Source organism: Theobroma umbraticum, unplaced genomic scaffold (genome assembly GCF_002168275.2).
Source record: "Theobroma umbraticum cultivar Fairchild unplaced genomic scaffold, ASM216827v3 scaffold_95.0, whole genome shotgun sequence".
NCBI classification, from domain to species: Eukaryota; Viridiplantae; Streptophyta; class Magnoliopsida; order Malvales; family Malvaceae; genus Theobroma; species Theobroma umbraticum.
The window spans coordinates 11,403,424-11,425,443 of record NW_018397257.1 but is presented as its reverse complement, the minus strand read 5'-3'; the positions used below and the strand labels follow the sequence as shown (position 1 = coordinate 11,425,443).

Genomic DNA, 22,020 nt, shown 5'->3' with positions numbered 1-22,020 from the left:
GGGAGCAGATGGATTGAAAGAAGCTTTAAGGAATATTAGTAGTATATTACCATTAAACAAGAGAAAAGAGGGAGAAAAATGATTCCGAGAAACATGAGATTAGACTTACAAATAAACAATAATCATACTTTCCCTCGACCGAAAAAGTAGTAAAAAAAATCATACATCACACCAGTAGCAGATCCGGATTCTGATTTGTGGGATCCACTGATCCGACAAGCAAAGCCTCTTAGACCTTCTTGGTTGTTGGCCATACCCATCTTCCCCATTTCAACAACTCCACACCCATTCTTGCTTGAAAAAATCTTCCTTAATTTTAATGTAATCTCTCAATTCCTCAAACAGTCCACACTTACAAAGCAGCACACACGCCTTGGCAGGCTAATAGAAAGCTAAAGTTATACTAAATTTTTACATGCCACAGCAGTTCTTTTTTTGATTTTTGGAGAAATCAAAGCTCCCTTTCACATCATGGAGCAAAAACCAAATTTGAAGAAATGGAGAAAAAAAAAAAAGGGGCTTGGGAATAAAGACAAAAATCTTCACCGGAAAACATTGGCAAAAAGCCAAGAAACAAAAGCTCTCTCTGCGACTCTCTCCAAAGAGTTAACTAGGAAGTTGGGTAGTTGCTTCTCTAAAGCAAACCTCTGTACAAAAATGCTAAAAGATCAGTCACTATACCCTGATAGGCTGATTTTCCACCCTGCAATTTCATCCTCACTAACCTATAATAAGTTTTAAAAATGGTAGTAAAATTTTTATGGCAATTAATACTATGTAGACTACTCTTGTTGGTAGTGGCAGTCAATGGAGAAGTAATCTTTGGTACTTGGTCTCTGCAGGAGAATCAGAGGCATCATAAAGACCCCTTTTCCTGTTAACTTTACCACAGGTGTTTAGGTGTTTGCAACCGTTAATGCTGATCAAGGAGTCTTGGTGGAGGAGTTGTGGGGTTGGTGGTGGTGGTGAAGGGATGGTCACAGGTGGGATCTCGAAGGACTCGAGTGGTGGTGGTGGGTGTCTCCATTGAGGCAGTGGTCCAGCTAAAAGAAGGGTTTGCAAGAGCGGACCAGCTTTCATCACTGCCTGTAAAAGCTTTCCCTTTTCAGGTAATGGCTTTTCAGGGACCAGCTCGATGGTTGCTTGTGGCATGGATTGAGGTGGTGGTGGTACTTGTGGTGGTGCTGGTGGCAGTTGGGGTTGTTGAATTGGGTCGAGAACAGGAGATGAAACGATGCTTTCCTCACAATCAGATGATGAGAAGCCATTGTTGGAGTCAATTCCTCTTCTGCTCATCTTCAATGCTAGAAACTCCAGAGAGAGGAGCAACTTGCTGTTGTTGTTGCTGTTGGTGAAGCAGGAGCTTCTCAAGGAAAAGTCTTTGACATTTCTCCTGTGCTTCATCCCTCTCCCTCATTGCCTTGCTCAGCAACTCTTTTAGTTGAATTAGCTGATCATCCCTCTTTCTCAGCTCCTCCTGAACTGCCAACCTTGTCTGTTCCAGCTCAAGAGTAGTATACAAAAGAGAATGCCTTAGCTCTTCCATTGTCTGCATAATAAAAAACATCCAATTAACAATTTAGCCCAAAAAAGGCCCCCATTTTGCATACCCAAGCCATAAGAAGAAAAAGGTCAAACAAAACCAAAGCAAACTCCTAAACCACTCAAAGAGAAGAAACAAAGAAATGTGTCTTACCTTTCCCTGACTGAAGTAAGCCCAGCTAAAGAATTGACCTCTCTGACTCTCCATGCTCTCAGAGTTGGAACACTCTAAAGAACTGATCTAAACTGAACTTGAAAGTGATTTGTTTTCCTCTTTTTTTGCTGTTCAAGTGTGAGAATGAGTGAGAGAGAGAGAGAGAGAAAGAGAGGATAATCAAAGGTGGGGTTTTGGAGTGGTTCTTCCAAGTCTTATAAGAAGGCAGCAAGCAGCAACAGGAACAGCAAACAGCAGCTATCTACTATTTTCTTTTTCTGTGTCTGTCACTCTGTCTTTCTGTTGCTTTTTTCTAACTGGGGGTTGGACAAAAGCACAAAAGGCCAAAAGCCTACCAATTGGCCAGTATCTATATGCAATTCTTAAGAGTTTAGAGGGGGACTCAGTCAGTCTTTTTGTACTCAGTCCATGCCTGTGTTTCTCATCCTAAAGCCATGCACCAACTAGCGTGAAGAATCAGATATCAGCGCCAAAAGCGGGGGTAGAAAAAAAAAAGAAAAAAGAAAAGCCAGCCGCTTCCTCCATGTCTTCTTTTTACCCAAGTGTAAACCATTTTAACCACAGCTCCTTGTCTTTTGGTTGCTGTGCTTCACCAAGAATAAATTCGGGAAGAAAAAACTTTCACATGAATATATTTCCCTTAGAAAACTGTAAGAACCCAAAATTTTTCATCTGTTTGTTTATCTTTTACATTTTGGACCTTGATTTGACATATCAGTTTGAAGGGTTTAAGGGGATTCTCTGTTTTGGCTTTGCTGTTGCAATTTGTGAACATATTTGACAATATAGATTTTCATAGTAACTGCAGAGCATATTAACAATACTTTCATACCAAGAGAGAACTTAGAAACACATGGATAGTGATAGCAATGTGTTTTCCATGCTGGGTAACTTGAAACCAGTGTTGTCCCATCTTTTTAACCATAACCCAAATAGTTTAATCCAGAAAGCATGCCAAGTGTAAAGATTCTAAGCACTATTAAAATCAACCCCAAGGTCAGAAGCTGTTGAATATAGTTGGATTTGTTTGCTCTAATTAAAGATGCCATGGCCCTTTGTTTAACAATATTTTCCTTTCCCAATCATATAGCAAAACATGCAAAGGGTTGTTCTCTGTCTAAACAGTCAATGCCCAATAATCTTGAGCAAGACAATGTTCTTTTTCTTTTTTTTTTTTTAATTTTTAATTACAAAGTCATTGTAACATGATTTTAGGTAGCATCCTTTTAACTTTCACTTGGAAATTGGAAAAAAGATTTTTGTTTTTACTGGCCTATAAATATATCTACTCCCATTGTCCTGTTTTTGTTATTCTCTTTTGTTGGTGGAACAATGCTTGGCCTGTCTGGCAGCAAAGATTAGTCTTTTTCCAAGTCCACTTAGTGAGATCAACGTTTTGGTACAAAATCAAGAAATTGTTTACTCCCTTTGCTTTATATCAAATTCAATGTTTTTATCTTAATTTCTGTAAAAAACAAAGATCAACAAAGAAAAAAACGACGAAGAGAGTCGTATGTATGATACCGGGGCATGGAATATAAACAAAGATTTTAGAATAATATCTGTAAATTCCAAACATATTGCCTAAATAACTAAGTTTTTATATGTTGAAAATAGATTTTTGGTACTTAGACTTTGATTTTCAATAAGAAAATTTAAGCCAATTTATGTTTTTTAAGTTGAATTTTCTGGGGGCTAAATTTAGGAAAGGGAAATCAGCATGCCTTTTTTGACAAACAAAGAAAAACGATGGAAAAGGAACACATTAAGTTTTAACTCAAGGAACTCGTTTTTGACTTGAAAGGAAAATTCTGTCCATTTTTTTTTGGCATGTACATAGTTTTTCTTTGTGAGAATAGACTACAAAAATTTTTAGAACCCTACAATGTAGACAAATTTTTTCCCATATCCCTCAAAAATCTCTCTTTCTTTGTGTGTTTTTTGTCTCTCAATCATGTTCATATATTGGGAGTCAATGGTTTCTTGTTTCATTGGTCTAAAAAGGGAGCTGGTGACCAAACTTTCCCACCAATATTTCCCTCTAGGAAAGCTAACGGACCCATTTTTTGAACAATAAAGTCCTCATTGTAGGAAAGTGGAAGGGCTTCCATTTGACTAATTCAAGACCCTTTTTTGCCATTGAAACAAGCTTAATCAATCAATTTATTTTAAGATTTTATATTTGATGCATTGATCAATGTTAATATCTATATCTGATTACTTAAGTGCTAGATAATTGTGTGTAGTTAATATATAGAATTTATATACTAATAGTACATAAAATACAAACCCTTAATTATATACTTAATTACAAAATCTCTTTTAACCTAGGACACGTGTAGGATTCAAGTCCTAAATCATGCAACTTAAGACAACCCTAACATGGGTTTTTACCATTGGCAGTTAATTAAGGGTATAGTCTTAGTAATGAAGTGTAGTTTTGTATTACTTTATTAACAATGATTAGAGGAGTGTGCTAAAAAAAGGAAGAAAAGAAAATTCAAGTGAGTAAAATCCAAAGGGGAAGGGGGGAAGAGGGAATAAAATGGGAGCCGTGCCTTACCTTTATGTCCCATCTAAAGGTGTGTGATTATCTATGGAGCATTATATTATGTCTTTTAACTTTATCAAAATCAACCTGCATATGTGGGCTTGCCCCTAGGAAACGGCAAACTTAAGCATCAGACCAACACCATTCACTCATCCCCCCTCAGCCCCTTTGCCTCCTGCGTCCCCCCCCCCTCTTTCCCCTTTTTTCCCCAGCTTGGACAGGTAAAGACAGGGTGTGAGCATCACCAATTCTTGCTTCTTCTGGCTTTGCCCCTTGGGGCTATCTGCATTATTAGTACCATATATTGTGCAACTACTTCCATGGTATACACAAGTACATATACATGTTTTCGGATATGTTCGGAGTGATAAACGTTAAGGATTAAAGATTCAAATTCTTTTTTTTTTTCTCAAATTCTCATTAAGTTAAACTTTTGAATAGTTTCAAGTTTTTGGATGGTTTTTTCGATGAAATTTAACTTATGATTTCATGTGAAGCTATTCATTAGTTTAAAGTCTTGAATGGTTTTGAGTTTTCGGACGATTTGTTTTTAATGAAATTTAGCTTATGATTTCATGTGAAGCATCAAACATACATAGTGGGTTTCAGATGATGACTTTAGCCTTTTAGGATATACAAATCAAGTAGGGTTTGAAAATGGAGCTTATTCTTGTGATGATTCATTATGCACAAAGGAATGAAAGAAACCCCTCCCCCAAAAATATACCTTCACCCATTTGCAATGAATATCTTCAATGTATCATTTGCCTCAAGGCATGTGTTTTGTTATGAGATAATAAATAATCATGATAGTCATAATAATTGTAATTATTATTTTAATAAACCGAATAATTTAAAGACATGCTAAAGATCCTTGTAAAACCTAGACCCCTCTTTTCCTGCCTAGTTGGTCCTTCTAGGTTATGTAGAAAGTCATCCTCAAATACACAAAGAGGAGACAGGATTTATCATTATAGGATCACCTTTACCAACATAAACACCCATAATACAATGCTTTAAACCAATATTTTCATATAAAAAAATGGAACAAAAAAATCCTTTATCTCGTTTAGTGTTTGTTTCATAATATTTATGTTATCGGTCTAATTTTATATTGTCATAAAGAACCTTATTCCATTTCATATAACTGGTTATTTTAAAATTATGAAAGAGATATCAAAGATTTTTTATATAGTTAAATATGAGGAATTTTGAGTGACCCACATTCTCAATTTTTTACACCATGGCCCCCACATTATCGTATTTGTTGTAGTGCCTAAACCATGATCTGGTTGGCAACCTAGACAGCAACAATTCTAATGGTGAGAAAAGAAGTGGGTTTAAGAAATGAGTTTGAACCCTAAACAAGGCTACAAAGGCATCCCTCCCCTTCATTTGCTTGCCTAAATATCCAAAATTATAGAAAGGAAACAAACATGGGTTTTATCCAATCAAATTGATAGTTGAGTGGAGACTTTGGTCGGCCAAATCCGAATTAGTTTAACAATCAATAGCAATTTGTTAAACATTTTTAATGCTTAATAAGGACATGGCCAACTATTTGAGGAAGTGGATTTCACCACCATTTGTGGTGGTAACTAAGAGCTTCTATATGTAGTTTTGCAAAGTAAAGTAAACGTGCAATTCACGACATCAATGTGACCCTATAAAGTTATAATGAACTCATCAAAGGGGTTAACGAATTTCTTTTAGGACGGTTAAGGAAATCAATCCTACCAAAAGGTAGATGTAGCAACTTGTTAATATACCCCCGTTATTCCTTTGACTATCACTTTGTTAATCATCTAGATAACAAAAGGTTACATGTCCATATATTCCTTTGACCAACTCTTTTCTTGTATAACAAAAGAAAACCCCAAAATTCTAGACCTAAATTCAGGTAAATGTAAATAAAAAACTGGGTTTTTACTATATTATTACATTCAGTTTATATTTCATGCACCCTTAATTTATGATACCTATATCTATATATTATCGATAAACTAAATGTTGTGGTCGCATTATCAAAAAGAATGTGGCTCTATGTGCTGATTAGCCTCAACTACCAAATCTAGTTGATATAATCTTGTTGCTTCTATGCTGTTTGCATGTGACACTAGATTTTGTTCCCGGCAGCAAATATATAGAAAAAATATAGTAAGTGATACTGGGGTTATGAAGATATGATGGCTAATACCCAAGATTTAACATATCACCTATAGAATTTTTGGCAAATCAAATCAATTTGATAGTATATGATAGCAAGAAACACCCACATTCTCCCTTAAGAGATAACTTGGAAGAAAAAACCCATTTTTTTTTATTTTCACAAGTAGAAAACAAAAGGGAGGGTTACATCAAAAAGGGGGTGGAATATACCTATAAATACCTCGATTTTTGAGTTTTCTTTGAAAATGAGATGATCAAGTTCTACCAAAGTGGGGTCCCCAACGGCAAATACCTGTCGGGTGGGAGCCAGTGGAAAATCATGGTTGCCAACCCTTTTGATTAAGCCGTGTGGGGTCTCATTGCCCCCCCCCCAAAAAATAGAAAATAAATAAATAAATAAATATATTTTTATATAAATAAAATTAGGATTTGAGGGATGAGGGGTCATTTTGCCCCCTTTAGTCTTTAGGTGGGTCGTCAATTCCATCTCAAATCATAATCATTGTTTTGGATCTTTGGAATCCCAAGTGGTCGTTATGCAAAAGCTAAAAAGCCCTCTCTCTACCCCCCTCTAACCCCAGTGTTTTTCATAATTATTATGCCTAATGTAAGTTGCACTACTATTAATTTTGGTGTGCTAGTTTTAACAAGAATGCTGTATGGTGAATTATTGGAAATTAGAATAGTTAACTTTTTCCATATTTTACTTTTTACAGCTCTAAACGTTTGTTGGTTTTTTTTTAAAATTTTTACGAAAATTAAGATAAAAATTTTGATTTTAACTTATTTTACATGAAAATTTTAATTCATTTCATAATGTAGATGTTCGATACTTTTTAATATATAATATAAAAAATAAGTGTAGTTAGTATCTAAATGAGGAAAAAAGACTTTATTTTTCAACTTCTAAAAAAAACAGATAAAGAAAAAGAGACTAAGGGAGTAATAAAGAATTTAATTTTTCAAGGGAAAATCTGTTTGTCCTCGTTTGACCACAAAAATTAATAAACGGAAATAGATTTAAATACATTGATTTATTTTAAAGAAATAGTTTAAAAATTAAGATGAACTCATGGTAATATATATTTTTATATATTTAATTATACCATCGCTTTTATTTTTCTTTTTGAATTTTAATTTAATTTTTTTTGGAGTGTTCTTTTTAAAAGGGCAAAAAAAAAAGGTCCAAACGGTCCCGTGAAGGAACGCGGTTTTGCGTCTCAAAAGTCTGATAAAACGACGGCCCATTTTGTCCCTTTGCAAAATTGCATGTGAGGCTTTAATTAATTAATTACGACTAAAATAATCACAAGAAATGGGATTCCGCCACGTGTCTATTATAAAATGTCTGTCTCAAAACTGCTGTTCGTGTAGGGACGGAAGCGAATAGAAATTTTCTGTCTCGTTTATATATCTCATTAGATTTTTTTTAATATATTCTTTATATTAATATTATTTTTTCATTACATTTACAATTTTAAAATTTTTAAAATAAAGTTTTTAATTAATAATATAAAATTAAATATGTAACATAAAATTATAAAAAAATATTTAATAAAACTTCAAGTGGAGCAGTGAATTTTTATTCAGACAAAAGCACGTCTTAAAGATCACGAGAGCAACTTAAAATCCTGTTTTTTTTTTTTAAATATTCTTTAAATGTGGTGTTGAGATCTTGTTTATGGACAAATTTACCCCTCAATCAAAAGATCAAAAGGGGGACCATTAACAAAGATTAATTTTGATAATTTTCTAAGGTTATGATTGATGATGGGGGGGGGTGTAAGATGTGATGGGAATCATACTTTAAAACAGGAAACATATATATTTTTTGATCAGATTAAAAGGGTCCCACACGGTTTTGTTATTATTCTATCGAGTTCTTTATAGTTGTATGAAGAATTTTGGTTATCAAAGATTTCACAGAGGATCAGTGTTCTTGACTTAGTGAGATTGATTCACATGCCCCCAATACCAAATTTGGTAACTGCCCACTTCTTGTCTGCTTACCAAATTGTTTACTACCATTTTCAAACAGCAATGGCTTTGGGAAGTCTTCCTTTTTGGCTAATTCTTTGAAAGATTGTATGTAAATTTCTAAATTATCGGGCAAATTATGGATAAAAATCGTTAATTAAGAAAATGTAGTAAGCACGATTATATTTTATGTACATTTACGTTTATTTAAACGATTTTGTTCAAATAGATTAGATTTTTATTTAAATATCCCCTTATTTTGTATTTTTTTTGGAGGTAAAACAATTTTCCAAAGTGTTAATTTTTCAAAAAATTTTATGTATATGAGCAAATTTTGCATGAAATTTTTAAATAGGAAATTGCAGCATGCGTGATTATAGTTTATATGAATGGTGATACTTATTTAAACGGTTTTGTTTGTGAGAAAACTTGTACATCATGATAATTAATAAATTAAAATAATCTTGAGGATTAAGATTTAAGTAGAGTACATTAGATATCCCCTTATTTTAAATTTATTTTGATCTTAGAATATTTTCATGGTTCGTTCAATATTGGTCCACAGGAAGGCATTGGACCCACAAACTTCAGGGTTGTCATGTCATGCATGGGCCATGGCTGTCCTTCGAAGCCCAATCGATCAATTGGAAAAATCCAAAGCCCATGATTTCTAATTGGGCTAATAAAAATAATAAATAATTTAAAAGAGGAAATGGGAAGGAAAGTTCTTGATGACCATATCTCTCACACACGTGCAGGAGCAACAAAAGAACAGAACATCAAAGTTAAATCAATCAAAAACTTGCAATTCAATCAGAAACAAAAGAAGTAACAATTTAGGGTAAAGGGATCCTCCATCACCTATCTTGGGATTTCCCTCAAGTTGCATGGTAGCCTGGTTCCAGCTGGCCTAGAAATGGATTTTTAAAGGGAAGGAGGAAATCTTGCTTGAGAATGCAAGATCTTCCATGCTTTTTCTTCCTGTCTTGTTCCTTTTTTTTTTTTACACAATCATTCAGCAGTTAAATAGAGACAAAAACCAGTTGTTTGGAAGCTGCTGTCAAAATGAATGGCAACATTAAGGATCCTTACAGTTGTTTTAAATTTATCAAATTGCATGAATCAGCACTCCATTTTAGCAACAATGAGTTCTGAGCCAGTCTGATTAGACATTTTGGCCCCTAATGCTTTGTTCACTAAGAGATGAACACATGAAGATTTGTTCACTGATAATTAGCAAGCCCTTTTTTCATTTTACAGTAACTTTAAAAATCATCCCAAAATAAAAAGAGAAAAATAATGTAAGTGCCACAAACAACAATACATAGGTTTACAGGAAGATACCAGAAACATGAAGGGGTTCTTGGAAATATGAGGAATGATGATTGCTGTTCAGTCTTCTCTCCTCATTTTAACATTAAGTGGAACTTCTTTGTAAGATTGCACCTTCTCAGCTGCTTTGCGTAGTGGTCTTCCGAATGAAGGTCTTTTCAGTTTTCGTGTTTCAGTCGTTGGGCTGCGAGCTTCTTCCTTTGTAATGGATGAAACTAATGATGGAGTCGGATCATCTTCATGCATTGGAGTATCAAGTTGCTGAGCCGCTGCATAATTAACATCTTCAATCTCAAACAGATTCTCTGTTGGTTCTCGCTCTTGGGATTTGAACCTAGCAGATTGCCTTCTCAGACAACGTCTACATAGTAAGAAAAAGCAGACTTGTTCTATTAGGTAAGGTAGGTGAGCTGTGGGGGGTGATTAAATTCTTTCGAGGGAAGAGAATCATGCAGTACTTCAGAACTCTAATCTGACAAGAATGTCATCAACACATAACTAAAGTGATACTAATTGTATCCCATAAAATTGGTTTTCATTGTTGGAAAGTAGCAAGTTACAGGTTCAAAATTATGGTCCATTGTGGCAGATAAGGGAAAGAATAAAAGGCTTGTCAAGTGAATGAATACAGTTAAAATGTCTTCTGTCAAGTAATTGACGTGTTAGCTGACCTTTTGCTTTCAATCTTCTCTTTATCTGCTCCTCTTTGGCTTGTAGTTGAAGGGCCCATTGCTGCAAGTAGCTCACAGATCTCATATGTCAACAAAACAGATTTAGAGGAGATAAAAAAGACAAAAAATAAAACTTGAAAAGGTAGTCTAGAAAATTCAAGCAAATCCATCATCTAAGAACATAAAAATTACATTGACTTCTAGCACTGCGTCTTCTGTTTCGGTTAGAAGGCTTGTCATCATCATTAGCTTTAGGCTGTATGCATTCCACAGCTGCCTGCTCCCCAGTCTCCCCCAGTAAGCCAGTGTTTTGATAGTTGATATCAGCTTTTCCCTGCTTTCGTAGTAGAAAAATGAAAAGGCTGAAGTGCAAGAATCTTTTCTTGTTGAAAATTTCATTATCTATTATAGGCACATTGAAAGTGAAAGGATTGCACACATCAATCCTACTAGCAACAAATGGTAGTAAATTCGTCCAGTTCTTGCAAGTAAGGATGCAGCTGCTCAGACATCTAGATTTGCTTATAGTTATTGGTGCATTGTAACATTATTTGACTCTAAATCTAATGACAAAAAGGTAATATGCTAACCCTTTTTTCCAAGTTCTTTGCTTTGAGTAAAGCATCCTTGCATACAAGCTCATGCTGCAGAGCTTTCACCTGAAAAGATTGACAACAAATTATCCCAATTGAAACAGGTTTAAAACTCCATGATACAAAACACCAATTTTCTGAAAGAGTGAATACTTCCGAACAAACTCACCTTGTCTCTCCCTAAATTAAGCTCCTGAACAACCAGCAAAAAACAATGAATAACAAATTAATAGTTGAATACTTGAGAAATGGAATGATGCTTAACAAAATCAACAAAGCCAACAGACCGCTAACATCTGGCTGTTTGATTGAGCAAGGTTCCAATTCTGTAGCTGTAACTTCTGCAAACAATTTCTCAGATTCTGCAATTCAGTTCCACTCAATTCTATAATCATACTGTTCAATCAAAATTAAGGGAAAAAAAAAATCTCTATCCATTCATTTAATGACAGAAAACTGGGAGAAAAAAGGAAAAAACTTGAGACTTGATAGAATAAAGAAAAGGATACTTTCTCTCCTCAATAAGTTTCATCAATGTCATCTTTTCCTGTTTCAAACGCAAACAACCCAATGTTAACATTACAAAAAGAGCATAACATTAACAAGACCCAGATTCGAAAATACCTTAATTAACTGATTAATGTAGTCTTCAGTAGCAGCAGAAATCTGTTGAGGCTTTTCCTCTTGGCATGAAGCCTTGGGTTGTGTCTGTGAATTGGTGATATCAGACAATCTCTTCCTCATCATGCTCCCAAAAGATGATCTTTTCGCCATTCTTTCACCACCCATTCTGCCCAGAAACGGTCTCAGAAAACCCCAAAACTCGATAGGTTGAGGAAGACTAAAGCAAAAAATATCAAAAAAAAAAAAGAAGAAAATTGAAGAATGAAGTGGGCGGATTTCGAAAAAACTGGCTTTTGTTCTTTAAGACTGAAGAATAAAGAAGCAAATTTGAGATCTTTCTTTTATTTCTACTTTGATTTGTGAAACAAGGACAGGATTCCCAGAGAATAAGGGAAAGATCGAACGAAAGAAATGAAGAGGGAAAGAAAAAGGAGAGAAAGCAAACGAACAAAGGCAAAGTAGCAAGGTAAAAGAGAAGATAACATGGAACAAGAGGTTTGGAGCTCTAACGGCTTTCCAAAGCAAAGCGCCAAAAATCACAAAAGGCAATTTAGTTCCCGAACCTAAGTTTAAATTTCCGAACCTTGTTCCAAGCCTTCTTTTCCTTTTTCCTTTTTCTTTTTTCCCTTTTTTGCTTAAGAATATTTTTTTCCTTGGGCATTTCAATTTTTTTTCCCTTTTTTGCTTAAGAATTTTTTTTGCCTAATTAAAAATTTAAAAAATCCTTTAAAATAAATATTTTTAAAATTTTCTAAAATTCTTAACTTTTAATTCATGCTTAAGTCAAAAGGACAAATAACTAACCTTACTCGCTTTTACTCCCCTACTTGTTTTTGTCTCTTGTATAAAATTTATTTATTATCAAGATAATAACATTTAATTTTATGATAATATATAAAATTTATAATTGATAATGAATCAAATATAAACCCAAATCTTATTTTCTCACCTAACTTTTGATTTTTTAAGCAATTATAAAAGTAGAGAACTTTTGTTAAAAAACATGGAAGTTAGAAACAAAAATAAAAGGTAACATTGATGAAGCATTAGGCATTTAGGCTCCATTGCATATTTGCATACCCCCTTGCCTTAAGAGAAGGGAAGTGCTAGACCTTGGAATAAAAAATAACAGTAGCAATAATTAAGGAATGACCATTTGGTTAAAATATTTACCTACTTATATATTGTACTACTTAACACATCTCATAATCTCAAGCATCCTCCATATCCCCCAAGTCAAAGTGACAAAGAGGAAAGGCTTGCAGTCATTGTTAAACTTAGATATACATAGATCCACTGAATGGGATTGATCCCAGAATAACCCCAGAATGTAGAAATGGGATATTCTGAAAATGTCAATGTGTTCAAAATCTCCTGCTTTTGAATCTGCATGATTCTGTAAACACTGCACCTGCTTTTGTTTTTGCAGCTTTGCCCATCTGCCTTGCCTGCAAAGATTGAATTTCGTCACATGAAGTCAGGAAGCGCTTTCCTCACAGTAATTTCGGTGCATATAGAGTACAGCACTCGAGAAATATTTGGCAGCAAAAAATAAATAAATTATTAACCCCTTGTTTCTCCATCTGCGAGGAAAGAAATTTCTCTGCTTTGCAATGCCTTGATGCATGCCAACGTATGCTAGAGGGTGCTAACATCAGCAAATGGGTTTGAAGGATTTCAAGATCTCTTGTCCAAGCATCAATTGTAGTTAAGAGAAGGAGAGAGAGGCAGAGAAAGAGACAATATGGCTTTACCACAATCCCCAAATTATGCCAGGTTAACTTCCTTTGGCTACTCTCAGTATCAAACATCTCTACATTCTTTATTGTGGATGGATTAGAACTCGTACTTGATTAATTGTTGCCAGCACCTTGTAGAAGAAATGCAGCTTTATTACGAACCTGCAAGATAGAAGGAATTAATAAATGAAAACAACCAGAGTCAGAGCTAGATAAGAGGAATGTGTGGTTCCATACTTTTGATGCATGCAACCTCAGGTCTGTGCTGGTAATTTGGCAAGAACAGTTTCGAAGAAAGAGACCCCACATTTCACGAATCACTGGCTTATCTCTCAACATTGGATCATATTGAAGCCAATTTTCAGTCAAAACCAGATAGAGGAACATCTTGAAAAAATCACAGGCCTTTTCTTTCACGTTTATTGAGATAAGCAAAGTCAGGATTCCTTCTTCATCAGGAACCTGAGAAGGAAGGCAATGTCAATCTGTAAGGTTATAAACTCATTTCCGACACAAATTTAAGGTACTTGTTGCTTCTCTCAGAATATGGTGTAAGACGCTAAAATCAAACTTAGAGTAAAAAATGGTTATTAACTTATTGATTTACTATTTTAAACAAACAATACATTACAATTACTATATTTTGGATGCTGCTGGTATGACATCACATGAACAATTAGCATAAGCACATGCATTAGTTCTTAAAAAACAATATGTTATGATAACTGTAACAGTGAGTAGAAAGAAATTTGCAAGAAAATAAGAACATTCCATCCGAGGCTAATAGACAAGCAAGTATAGTTGTCTAAGTGTACAGAAATCCAGAGGACTATAATGTAAAAGTAGAGGGCTACCTCATTCTCAAAACAATTAACCAGAATTTGGAAGGCAACAGCACTTCTGAGATGCTTGGAACGAGGATCGACTCCTGAAATGCATTGCATTGCTTGCAGGCAGTTCAAGTCCATAGGAACTCTGCATTCATATCAGGCAAGCATAAGAAATGAACTAGCAAAAAAGAAACAGCAAAAGGGAAATCGGTGAAACGTAACCAATAATATGCACTCAAGCATTGGGTGGCAGGTCAATGGGGCTAGGTTAAGAAACTATTAGAAAAGAATAATAACCTTGAGGCAAGAGATTTCGCTATTTCACAATAACAGTTAATCCATTCTTCTTCTGTGAATGAACTGATAACTGATTGCAGACAGTTGCTCATAAGAACAGAGAGACCTTGAAGTCGCCGGTCTAAGAATAGACAAATGATGACTTCTGCCAGCTCTTGACAGTCTGATGCCAAAAAAGCAGGCTGTTTACACCTGCAAAGAGAACAAATGTCATACTGCTTCAAAATCAGTAATATTTGAGAACAAGGGCAAAAACTTCATAGTGAGAGCATCATGTAATGATTATCACACATAATATTACTAATGTAGAGTGCAACCTCCAACTTTTAGGAAAGCCAACATACACATTTGGTTTCATTTGTTGGTATGTCTCAAACAGCAATATAACACTAAGGGACTAATTTTAAAAACATATAACACAAAATTTTGTTAATCTCAAAATAATGAGGAAGAAATGTGGGAGCATTCAACATTTTCTTTAGTACATGTTGAGCCCTAGTTAGCACTAATAGTTGCATGCAACTTACAGATCAACCACATGAAAAATCCATTAAATAAAATGCACTTACATACTTTAAGATCAGAAGCTACATTTTTCACATACCTTACTTGACAACATACAGCTGTAAATTTGATCCAGGTTATGATGTTTTGAGGTGGCCCTTTACAAACAGAACCTAAGCAGCAAAATTGATGTGAGAAAGATAAGATGGGAAGATAATCCTTTATTATTGATAAAAAGGCCACAACTCCAATGAGGCATGGACCCCAAGGGTGTTAACTCAAGATCTAAATCATTGAATACAATATATTGGATAGAGGAAAATAGAGAATTAAAATGCACGGTATATGCAAAGGAAGATGGCAAGTGTTCAAAATTTGAGTCACTGGAAATGTAAATAGGAAAGGAGGCAAGGTATTATACCATATATAATCAGTTGTTACAATGGTTCATGTCCTCAAAAAACTAATTGACAAATCAGATTTGAGTAAGCAATACATATTCTGAAAAGTCATAGCATTTTTCATGATTAAAACATAGTTATCAGGAACGTGGTATGCTCCAGGACACGGTATGGACTTGCAAACAGGGTATGCAGGTTAATTTATTTTATGGTACGATGGGCGTAAGTCTTCATTGGTTCGTTATTTTGGGTCATTGTACTCTCTAAACTATTTTTGGGATTATATTTACTTTTAAAAGAACACAGGTGTTAGTTCTTTAATTACATAACTGTATTCTAGCACCTATATCCTTTGAGTTTCCAGATTTGGCACCCATATGTCATGCATACTAACTCGTTACGTAGAAGATTTCTGATCATATTCTACAGAAAATAAAAGATTACTAAATTTATTTGCTGGATGAAATGGACTAAAAGCTGGCAAATAGACAATAGGGCTTACTGTTTTTAACAGATACGTTGGATGAAAAATTGAAACAAAACCCATATATCTCTAGGGCACTCTTTAGTTCACAATAGCTGGGGAACCAGTCAATTTCAATGGGTGGCACACCAACCTGGACAAGCATTACAGCCGACAAACAATAATTAATTCAAAGTCCAAAAACAGTAAAATGTAATTATTTTAGTCTATATCAGAATTTAGTTTTCAGTCTTTGAAGATAAATATCGATTACCTGAACTTTTGATGAAAGAATGGAGCACCAGAATTCACAGGCAGATGACCTCAACTCTTCTTTTGATGAATACAGCACTGATAAAACCAAAAGATAAGCACATAATAAACATCAACTGATTGGTAAATGAAGAAGCTGAGGCAAGGAGTTAAAAATATACTCACTCAAAAAAAAGGTCCATGTAGCTATTGATTTTTCTACACGACCACATTTCAAGATCAATTTTAAGAGCCACCCATTTATCAATAGCCCTTCAAGGAAAGAGCACTCTGGAAAGAACACATGAACGAGGTCAGTGATACACACAGAAACCTCGCTTTTGGCTAAACAGAATGCATATTATAAAAAACTGGAAGTCAGTGCAATTTGCAAATTGATATTGAAAGGGGAAAAAAGCATTTAAAAAAGAATGAGAAAGCAAGTACAAGAAAATTAAAGACCTTGTTCTGTAGCAAGCCCCACCAGAGAGTTGAGCTTATTATTCATGAAAGACTTCAAAATTGACCAACTTCCAAGCTCAGGGAAAGATAAAGGTGGTGAAGTCTTCTGTAATTTGCATAGAGAAACCAAAAATAGAGATTTTCAGTCATTTGAAAAATCCGGTCCCTTCGAAGAAGTTCTCCCAGTAAATGAGCACAATATCAAACAGGATAAACTAATGTTATTCATGAAAGCACCTTCTCTCCAAAGACGAATAAGCCCCACTCAGACAACTCTTCCTCCCCACTCATTGCTTTCATCTATAAAAGAAGAGTACATGCACTTTCAGTCAAGTTAAAAAAATGAAAAACACAATAAAACATAATTTTTTTTCAATAAAAATAGGAAAGGTATTTTCTATGCCTGTTCTTGGCAATCGTCAAGAAGACTTGAAAGCTTAGCTTCTTTTCCATTTTTATCCTCATCAGATTCATAGCTTTTTTGAGCTTTTGTCTGTTTCTTGGCGTCCTTCTCAATTTGTTTGCTTTGCTCCTTGTAATGTTCACTCAAAAGATCATCTAATCCAATAAGCTTTTTCCTAAATAACATTTACACAGAACATAATTACAAACAATCAAATCGAATTACATAACTACTAAAAACTGAACATAGTAATACACTCAATACGGTGGAAATGCTCTAGACAGTTCTCATCATCAGAAATCAAATTAATTTAACATAAATGGGAGAGCAAAATCATAATAAAGTAAATGCGTTCTGAAGTTTCGATTAAAAAATACTAAAATTTTTGAACAGGTTTCCATCTTTAGGGAAACGAACCATGTTCAAACAGATGGATACTCAATCAACTTCATAAGTGTAAATTCAAACTGAAAATAACAATAAATAAACATACCCTAAACCCTAGCAACCCAAATCCCAAATGGCATCAAATTCTACAACAAAAAGATAAAACAAAAACTACCCAGATAAGAACTCGGAATGTAAAAGAGAATATGATTGGGAAAAAAAGAGAAAAACTAAAAGAAGAGTAGCAGCCATTGAAGCGAAAGAAATGAAAACCTTTTCTTGGAAACAACAGGGTTAATAAGAAATGGGTCTTCTTTCTCAAAATCAAGTGGATCATCAATATCCATCATCTCAGTTTTTCTCTACCTCCAACAAAAACAAAACAAGGCACAGCCTGATAAACTTCCTTTCCCTGTAATCTTTCTCTCTCTTTGTTTCTCTAGTTTTTACTACCCTTTTGCGGTTTATGGTTGCCAATTAGCGCCAAAACCAGGAGCAAGCAAGCGCTTTGAAAGATATGGCGGTTTACCGGTTACAGGCCCAGAATCTGTGGGTTAACTGGCCTGTTACCTTTGGGCCGAATTGGAGCTCAAAGACTACAAATGGAAAGCAAATGCTTTGGGTTTGACAGGAGATGGATCGAACCCATTAATCAAACGAGGATTATTGTAGATATATAATATTTTGGAACCAATTAGCACAATGTAATATAGATAGTGACAGGATTTCAAGGCTAAGTTTCAATATTAAATCCACATGAACTTCTTGTTTTCTTCAAACATCCATAGATAGAGGAGGAGCTATGGACGATCGTTACTAGGAACAATATAATATAGCGAGAAGAAGATATATTATAGTACTATACTAACGTTTAGTTTTACATTGCTGTTGCGTAACGTGAGAAATGAATCCATTAAACTACTGCTAAACGTAATGCCAAACGAGATCTAAGTTTTCTTTGGATGAATAGAAATAGTACTGTATTTGACCCACAATTGATGCTGCAATGGCAGCTGGCATTTGGTTATGGCTTGACTTGACTTGATGTGATTATAGTATTACATTTTTTTATAGTAAACAGCTAAACAAGCATTTGCAATTTGCCATTTGTTTACAAGTTTTTCCCTTTAGATTCATGCTTCTTGCAATAATATCTCATTCCTGATGTGGGGATGAGTGATGGGAAATGGGCCAGAGGGCACCTAGGAGGTTGAGACTGGGGCGTGGATGGTTTTGGATTGGCTTGGCATGGCTGACCAAGATTGCAAAATCCCACTCTAGCAGAAAATGGAAAACCCCTCCTAGAACTAGAACAGGTTAAATTCCATAAAACCAGATGCTGCGGAGTCTAACAGACAAATTTGAAGTCTTGAAAGTCATGCAGTGTTTTCCGAATCCACCCGATCACAAGTTGCCACTTGCCAACAACCCACCCGTGACTCACAGATTCTGACACATAGGAAGAAGACATCACCGAATTGGGGAAAAAGGTTAGGCTCCCAGGCTGACACTGAGCCTTATTTTGTCATGTAATGCTGACAAAGAAGTTTGAGCAGATATTAACAAATGATAAAAGCCAAAAGTTATGCCAGCACAAGTCAAATGAAATGAGCATTCCCCGCCGGGCACTCTCCAATCTTTTCTAAAAGCAGCTTTAGATTATGAGGAAGTAATTGTACATAAAAAATTTAAACAGATGACAACGTGGGGATGCCTTTGAAACCATCCGTGCCAAAGGGAGGAGAAAAGAACGGAAAAGAAATGGGAACAAGCCCACTTTGCAACTCTGTCATTAGTCTGTATCAATTGTGAACCAAGTTCAATCTCACCGCCATTCTATATCAGATGCCAAGGCCGAATGACTCTTTCCTGTATCATAACTTCTCAGCATTTTCTCTGAACTTCTTGTATATATCGCTTTTGTAGAAACTCCTAGTTCTCACCACCAAAATCAGAGAAGTCAAGGCTCCAAAGAATGTAACAGCAGCCAAAATTATAAACTGTACCCTGTAACAATGAGTGCCAATGCAAGTCAATTCTTTCACCGAGGACCGTGTTAGACCTTTCTCTGCAAGATCCTTCAATGCCTCTCTGTCGTACAGCCAACCAGTAATCTTCACATTGAATATGTATGACCCCAGAGGACTAGCCAATTGTCCACAATTGAACAATGTAGAGTAGTGCTTTAGGCCGAAAAGCTCAGAAATGATGGCGAAAAGCAATGGCAATTGCGCACCAAATGAGAATCCAATTATTATTGATGCTATATAGAGTGAACCTGGGGCTGGAAATGCTACCAGGAGGTAGCCAATGCATGCAAGCAGAAGGACTGCTGTCATCATGAGTGGCCTCGGAAGCTTGTACTTTGCAAGCAGGGTTTCGGAGACAAACCCAGAAAAGACCCTCCCGAAGTAATTCCAGATGCTAACAAGTGACACAAAAGAAGTTACTGTTTTATTCGGATAGCCAAGCGACTCGCCGATCTGCCCCAAGTTGTCTACGGCTGTTAAGCTCGATCCAAGTCCACAAAATGTTGCAAGAAACAGAGTCAACATGTCAATGCTTGTCAGTGCTTGCAAAATTGTGTAGTTCTCTCCTCTGTCAGGCCTATCAAAAATGGTAAGGAAACAAGACTTTCCTGCCTTTTCATCAGCTTGTTCTGAGGAACTAAGGTTCGAAGCCTCTTGTTTTGATTCAACTGCTTCTGGTTTTGACTTCTCTGCCGCTATCTCGGTTGGAGGATTTATGGGCTGTTTCTTGATGTTCCATACTACTAATTCTTCTCTAATGGAAATAAAGAGAGGGACAAAGAGAAGGAAACAAACCACTGTGGTAGCACCAGCATATTCTGCTTTCGAGAAAGTAAGCAGTTTCTCAGCCAAAGTTAATGCCATGAGAAAAACTGCTAGCACGATCGAGGCGTAGAGGAAATGGTACAAGACTCGAAGCTCATTTGGGTGCCTAACAGGCCTCATTGTCCGAATTGTGTACACAAATATCAATGAAATTGCAGCCGGAAGCCACCCAATAAGGAGGATTAGAGATTTTGAATCATTTCCATAAATTGCCAAGTAAAGTTGTGTCATGACAGCTCCGCTTAGCCCTGTAAAGCCCTTCAAGAGACCTAACATGGCACCCCTGCTTTCAGGGAAGTTCTTGACACTGGTTACAAGAGCTCCCGTATTTGCAAAATTCTGAGAATTGGCTCCAACACAGATGTAAATGCACATTTGCCAAACCTTTGGCTTGGCTATTTTTCCGGTCACAGCTAACCATATCATGAAATAACCTCCAAAGTTGAGTGCAGCCCCAAGTAGGAGCACAAACCAAGTTGGTGTTACCTCAGCAACAAGGCCAGAAAGGACCCCAACATTAGCACCGAGATCCTTGAAGAAGCCTAAGAGATTGAGTGTCGTTTGATCATAACCAAGAGTAGCTTTGATCTCCTTGGAGTATGTGCCAAATAAATATGTTGCACCAGCTCCAGCCATGATTAAGAAGGAGGCAAACAGTGCAAACCATCGGCCCCTAAGGAACTGTACTGTGAACGGCAACAACTCATGGCCTTTGAGACCTCTTCTGATCGAGACGCTGCCTATTGCTTCTTCAACCATGATTTCCAATTCCTCTCTTGTCCTGAGGCTATGGAAATTGGAATAAAGAGAGTTGGTCAAGAAAAACTCTAGCCTGGTATTTTCCTTTGTAGGCCTTGCAACTGGACTGAAGAAGAAGAAAAACAGGATATGCTGATCTAAATCTTGGGATTGTTGAAGAGTTGTTAGTAAGAAAGGATTATAAATAAGACAAACAAAGTTTGTGGTTGGATTAAAAAATTGCAGTATTGCATGATAAGGACTAATCAGAGTAATGTTTGGTAGGCTGCTTTATAGAAACTTTGACAGGGACGGATTACTTGTCTTTGTTTTGGTTCCAGGCTAAGGCCCTCTATTGCTTTAACTCATTATTATTCTCTTCCGAAACAAACCCTTTATCTAGGGAAATTTAATCTACAAATTTGGAAGTCTGATTAATGCCCCAATGTCTAATTAATGTGGCCAACTGGATTTTATTTTCTATTTTTTTATTATTTTTTTTTTGAAAGATGATTTTTATTAATGATAAGCTGGAATGCCGTGGGGAGTCTTCAACGTTGAGATTTGGAGACTCCTATTGGCATGGAAGCTATCATAAGAAGAGCTTGTTCTGAGCAATTACAAAAGGAGCAGCTGCTCAAAAAGTACTTGGCAGCATCTCAACACGGATAATCTCAAAAACAAGTAGAGTTCTGGATAAATCCCTAAACAAAAGTCTAATACTAGTAAAACTCTATCAGAATGATAAGATAAATGAGTGTTTTAAAACAAACCACCGCCCACCGTGGAGCTCGAACCCAGAGATAACCTTTCAACCGGTACAGCAGTATCATAGATGCACAATGACATAAACAAGAAACAAAGGCCACACGTAACTTCCTCCTGATCGATTAAGTTCTTTTCTCTATCTCTTGCTCGACGGCCACCCTCCCATGCTGCACCGTACGATGCACCAGATCCAGATAAGAATCAGTGCACGTCAGAGCCCCAAACACAATAAATTAGTCATAGATATTCAACAAATCAACCTGACCCTGCACCGCTCCCTTGGCAAG

General features: G+C 35.9%; 4 protein-coding genes across 6 annotated transcripts; all 4 read right to left on the bottom strand.

The window, feature by feature from the left end:
• Window positions 1-24: 24 nt before the first annotated feature.
• Window positions 25-2,173, bottom strand: LOC110412280 (enabled-like protein (DUF1635)). Its single transcript, XM_021422807.2, is given in 3 exon segments — window positions 25-1,278; window positions 1,280-1,549; window positions 1,697-2,173. Coding segments are annotated over 3 exon segments (798 nt in total). The 5' UTR covers window positions 1,751-2,173; the 3' UTR covers window positions 25-804.
• A 7,459-nt stretch (window positions 2,174-9,632) lies between these two features.
• On the bottom strand, window positions 9,633-12,068 carry LOC110412550 (shugoshin). Its single transcript, XM_021423106.1, has 8 exons — window positions 11,635-12,068; window positions 11,520-11,557; window positions 11,298-11,406; window positions 11,180-11,203; window positions 11,008-11,076; window positions 10,610-10,751; window positions 10,418-10,478; window positions 9,633-10,107 (listed from the first exon to the last, which is right to left on the bottom strand). The coding sequence occupies exons 1-8, from the start codon at window positions 11,797-11,799 to the stop codon at window positions 9,807-9,809; spliced, it is 909 nt and encodes a 302-aa protein (XP_021278781.1). The 5' UTR covers window positions 11,800-12,068; the 3' UTR covers window positions 9,633-9,806.
• Window positions 12,069-12,705: 637 nt separating this feature from the next.
• On the bottom strand, window positions 12,706-17,860 carry LOC110412034 (actin protein 2/3 complex subunit-like protein). 3 transcript variants are annotated; one of them, XR_002444841.2, is made up of 13 exons: window positions 17,646-17,857; window positions 16,986-17,160; window positions 16,820-16,882; window positions 16,583-16,688; window positions 16,307-16,411; window positions 16,143-16,219; window positions 15,908-16,022; window positions 15,105-15,177; window positions 14,501-14,692; window positions 14,228-14,348; window positions 13,611-13,835; window positions 13,203-13,535; window positions 12,706-13,082 (listed from the first exon to the last, which is right to left on the bottom strand). XR_002444841.2 is itself a non-coding variant. In XM_021422444.2 (13 exons), the coding sequence occupies exons 1-12, from the start codon at window positions 17,720-17,722 to the stop codon at window positions 13,488-13,490; spliced, it is 1,377 nt and encodes a 458-aa protein (XP_021278119.1). In that variant the 5' UTR covers window positions 17,723-17,860; the 3' UTR covers window positions 12,707-13,082; window positions 13,484-13,487. The 3 variants fall into 3 exon arrangements, 1 of the variants encoding a protein (XP_021278119.1); XM_021422444.2 differs by having other exon boundaries at window positions 12,707-13,082; window positions 13,484-13,535; window positions 17,646-17,860; XR_002444840.2 differs by having other exon boundaries at window positions 12,709-13,082; window positions 13,389-13,535.
• Window positions 17,861-18,223: 363 nt separating this feature from the next.
• On the bottom strand, window positions 18,224-21,324 carry LOC110412036 (Major facilitator superfamily protein). Its single transcript, XM_021422445.2, has one exon. It carries the CDS (start codon window positions 20,984-20,986, stop codon window positions 19,247-19,249), a length of 1,740 nt encoding a protein of 579 aa, XP_021278120.2. The 5' UTR covers window positions 20,987-21,324; the 3' UTR covers window positions 18,224-19,246.
• Window positions 21,325-22,020: the final 696 nt, after the last annotated feature.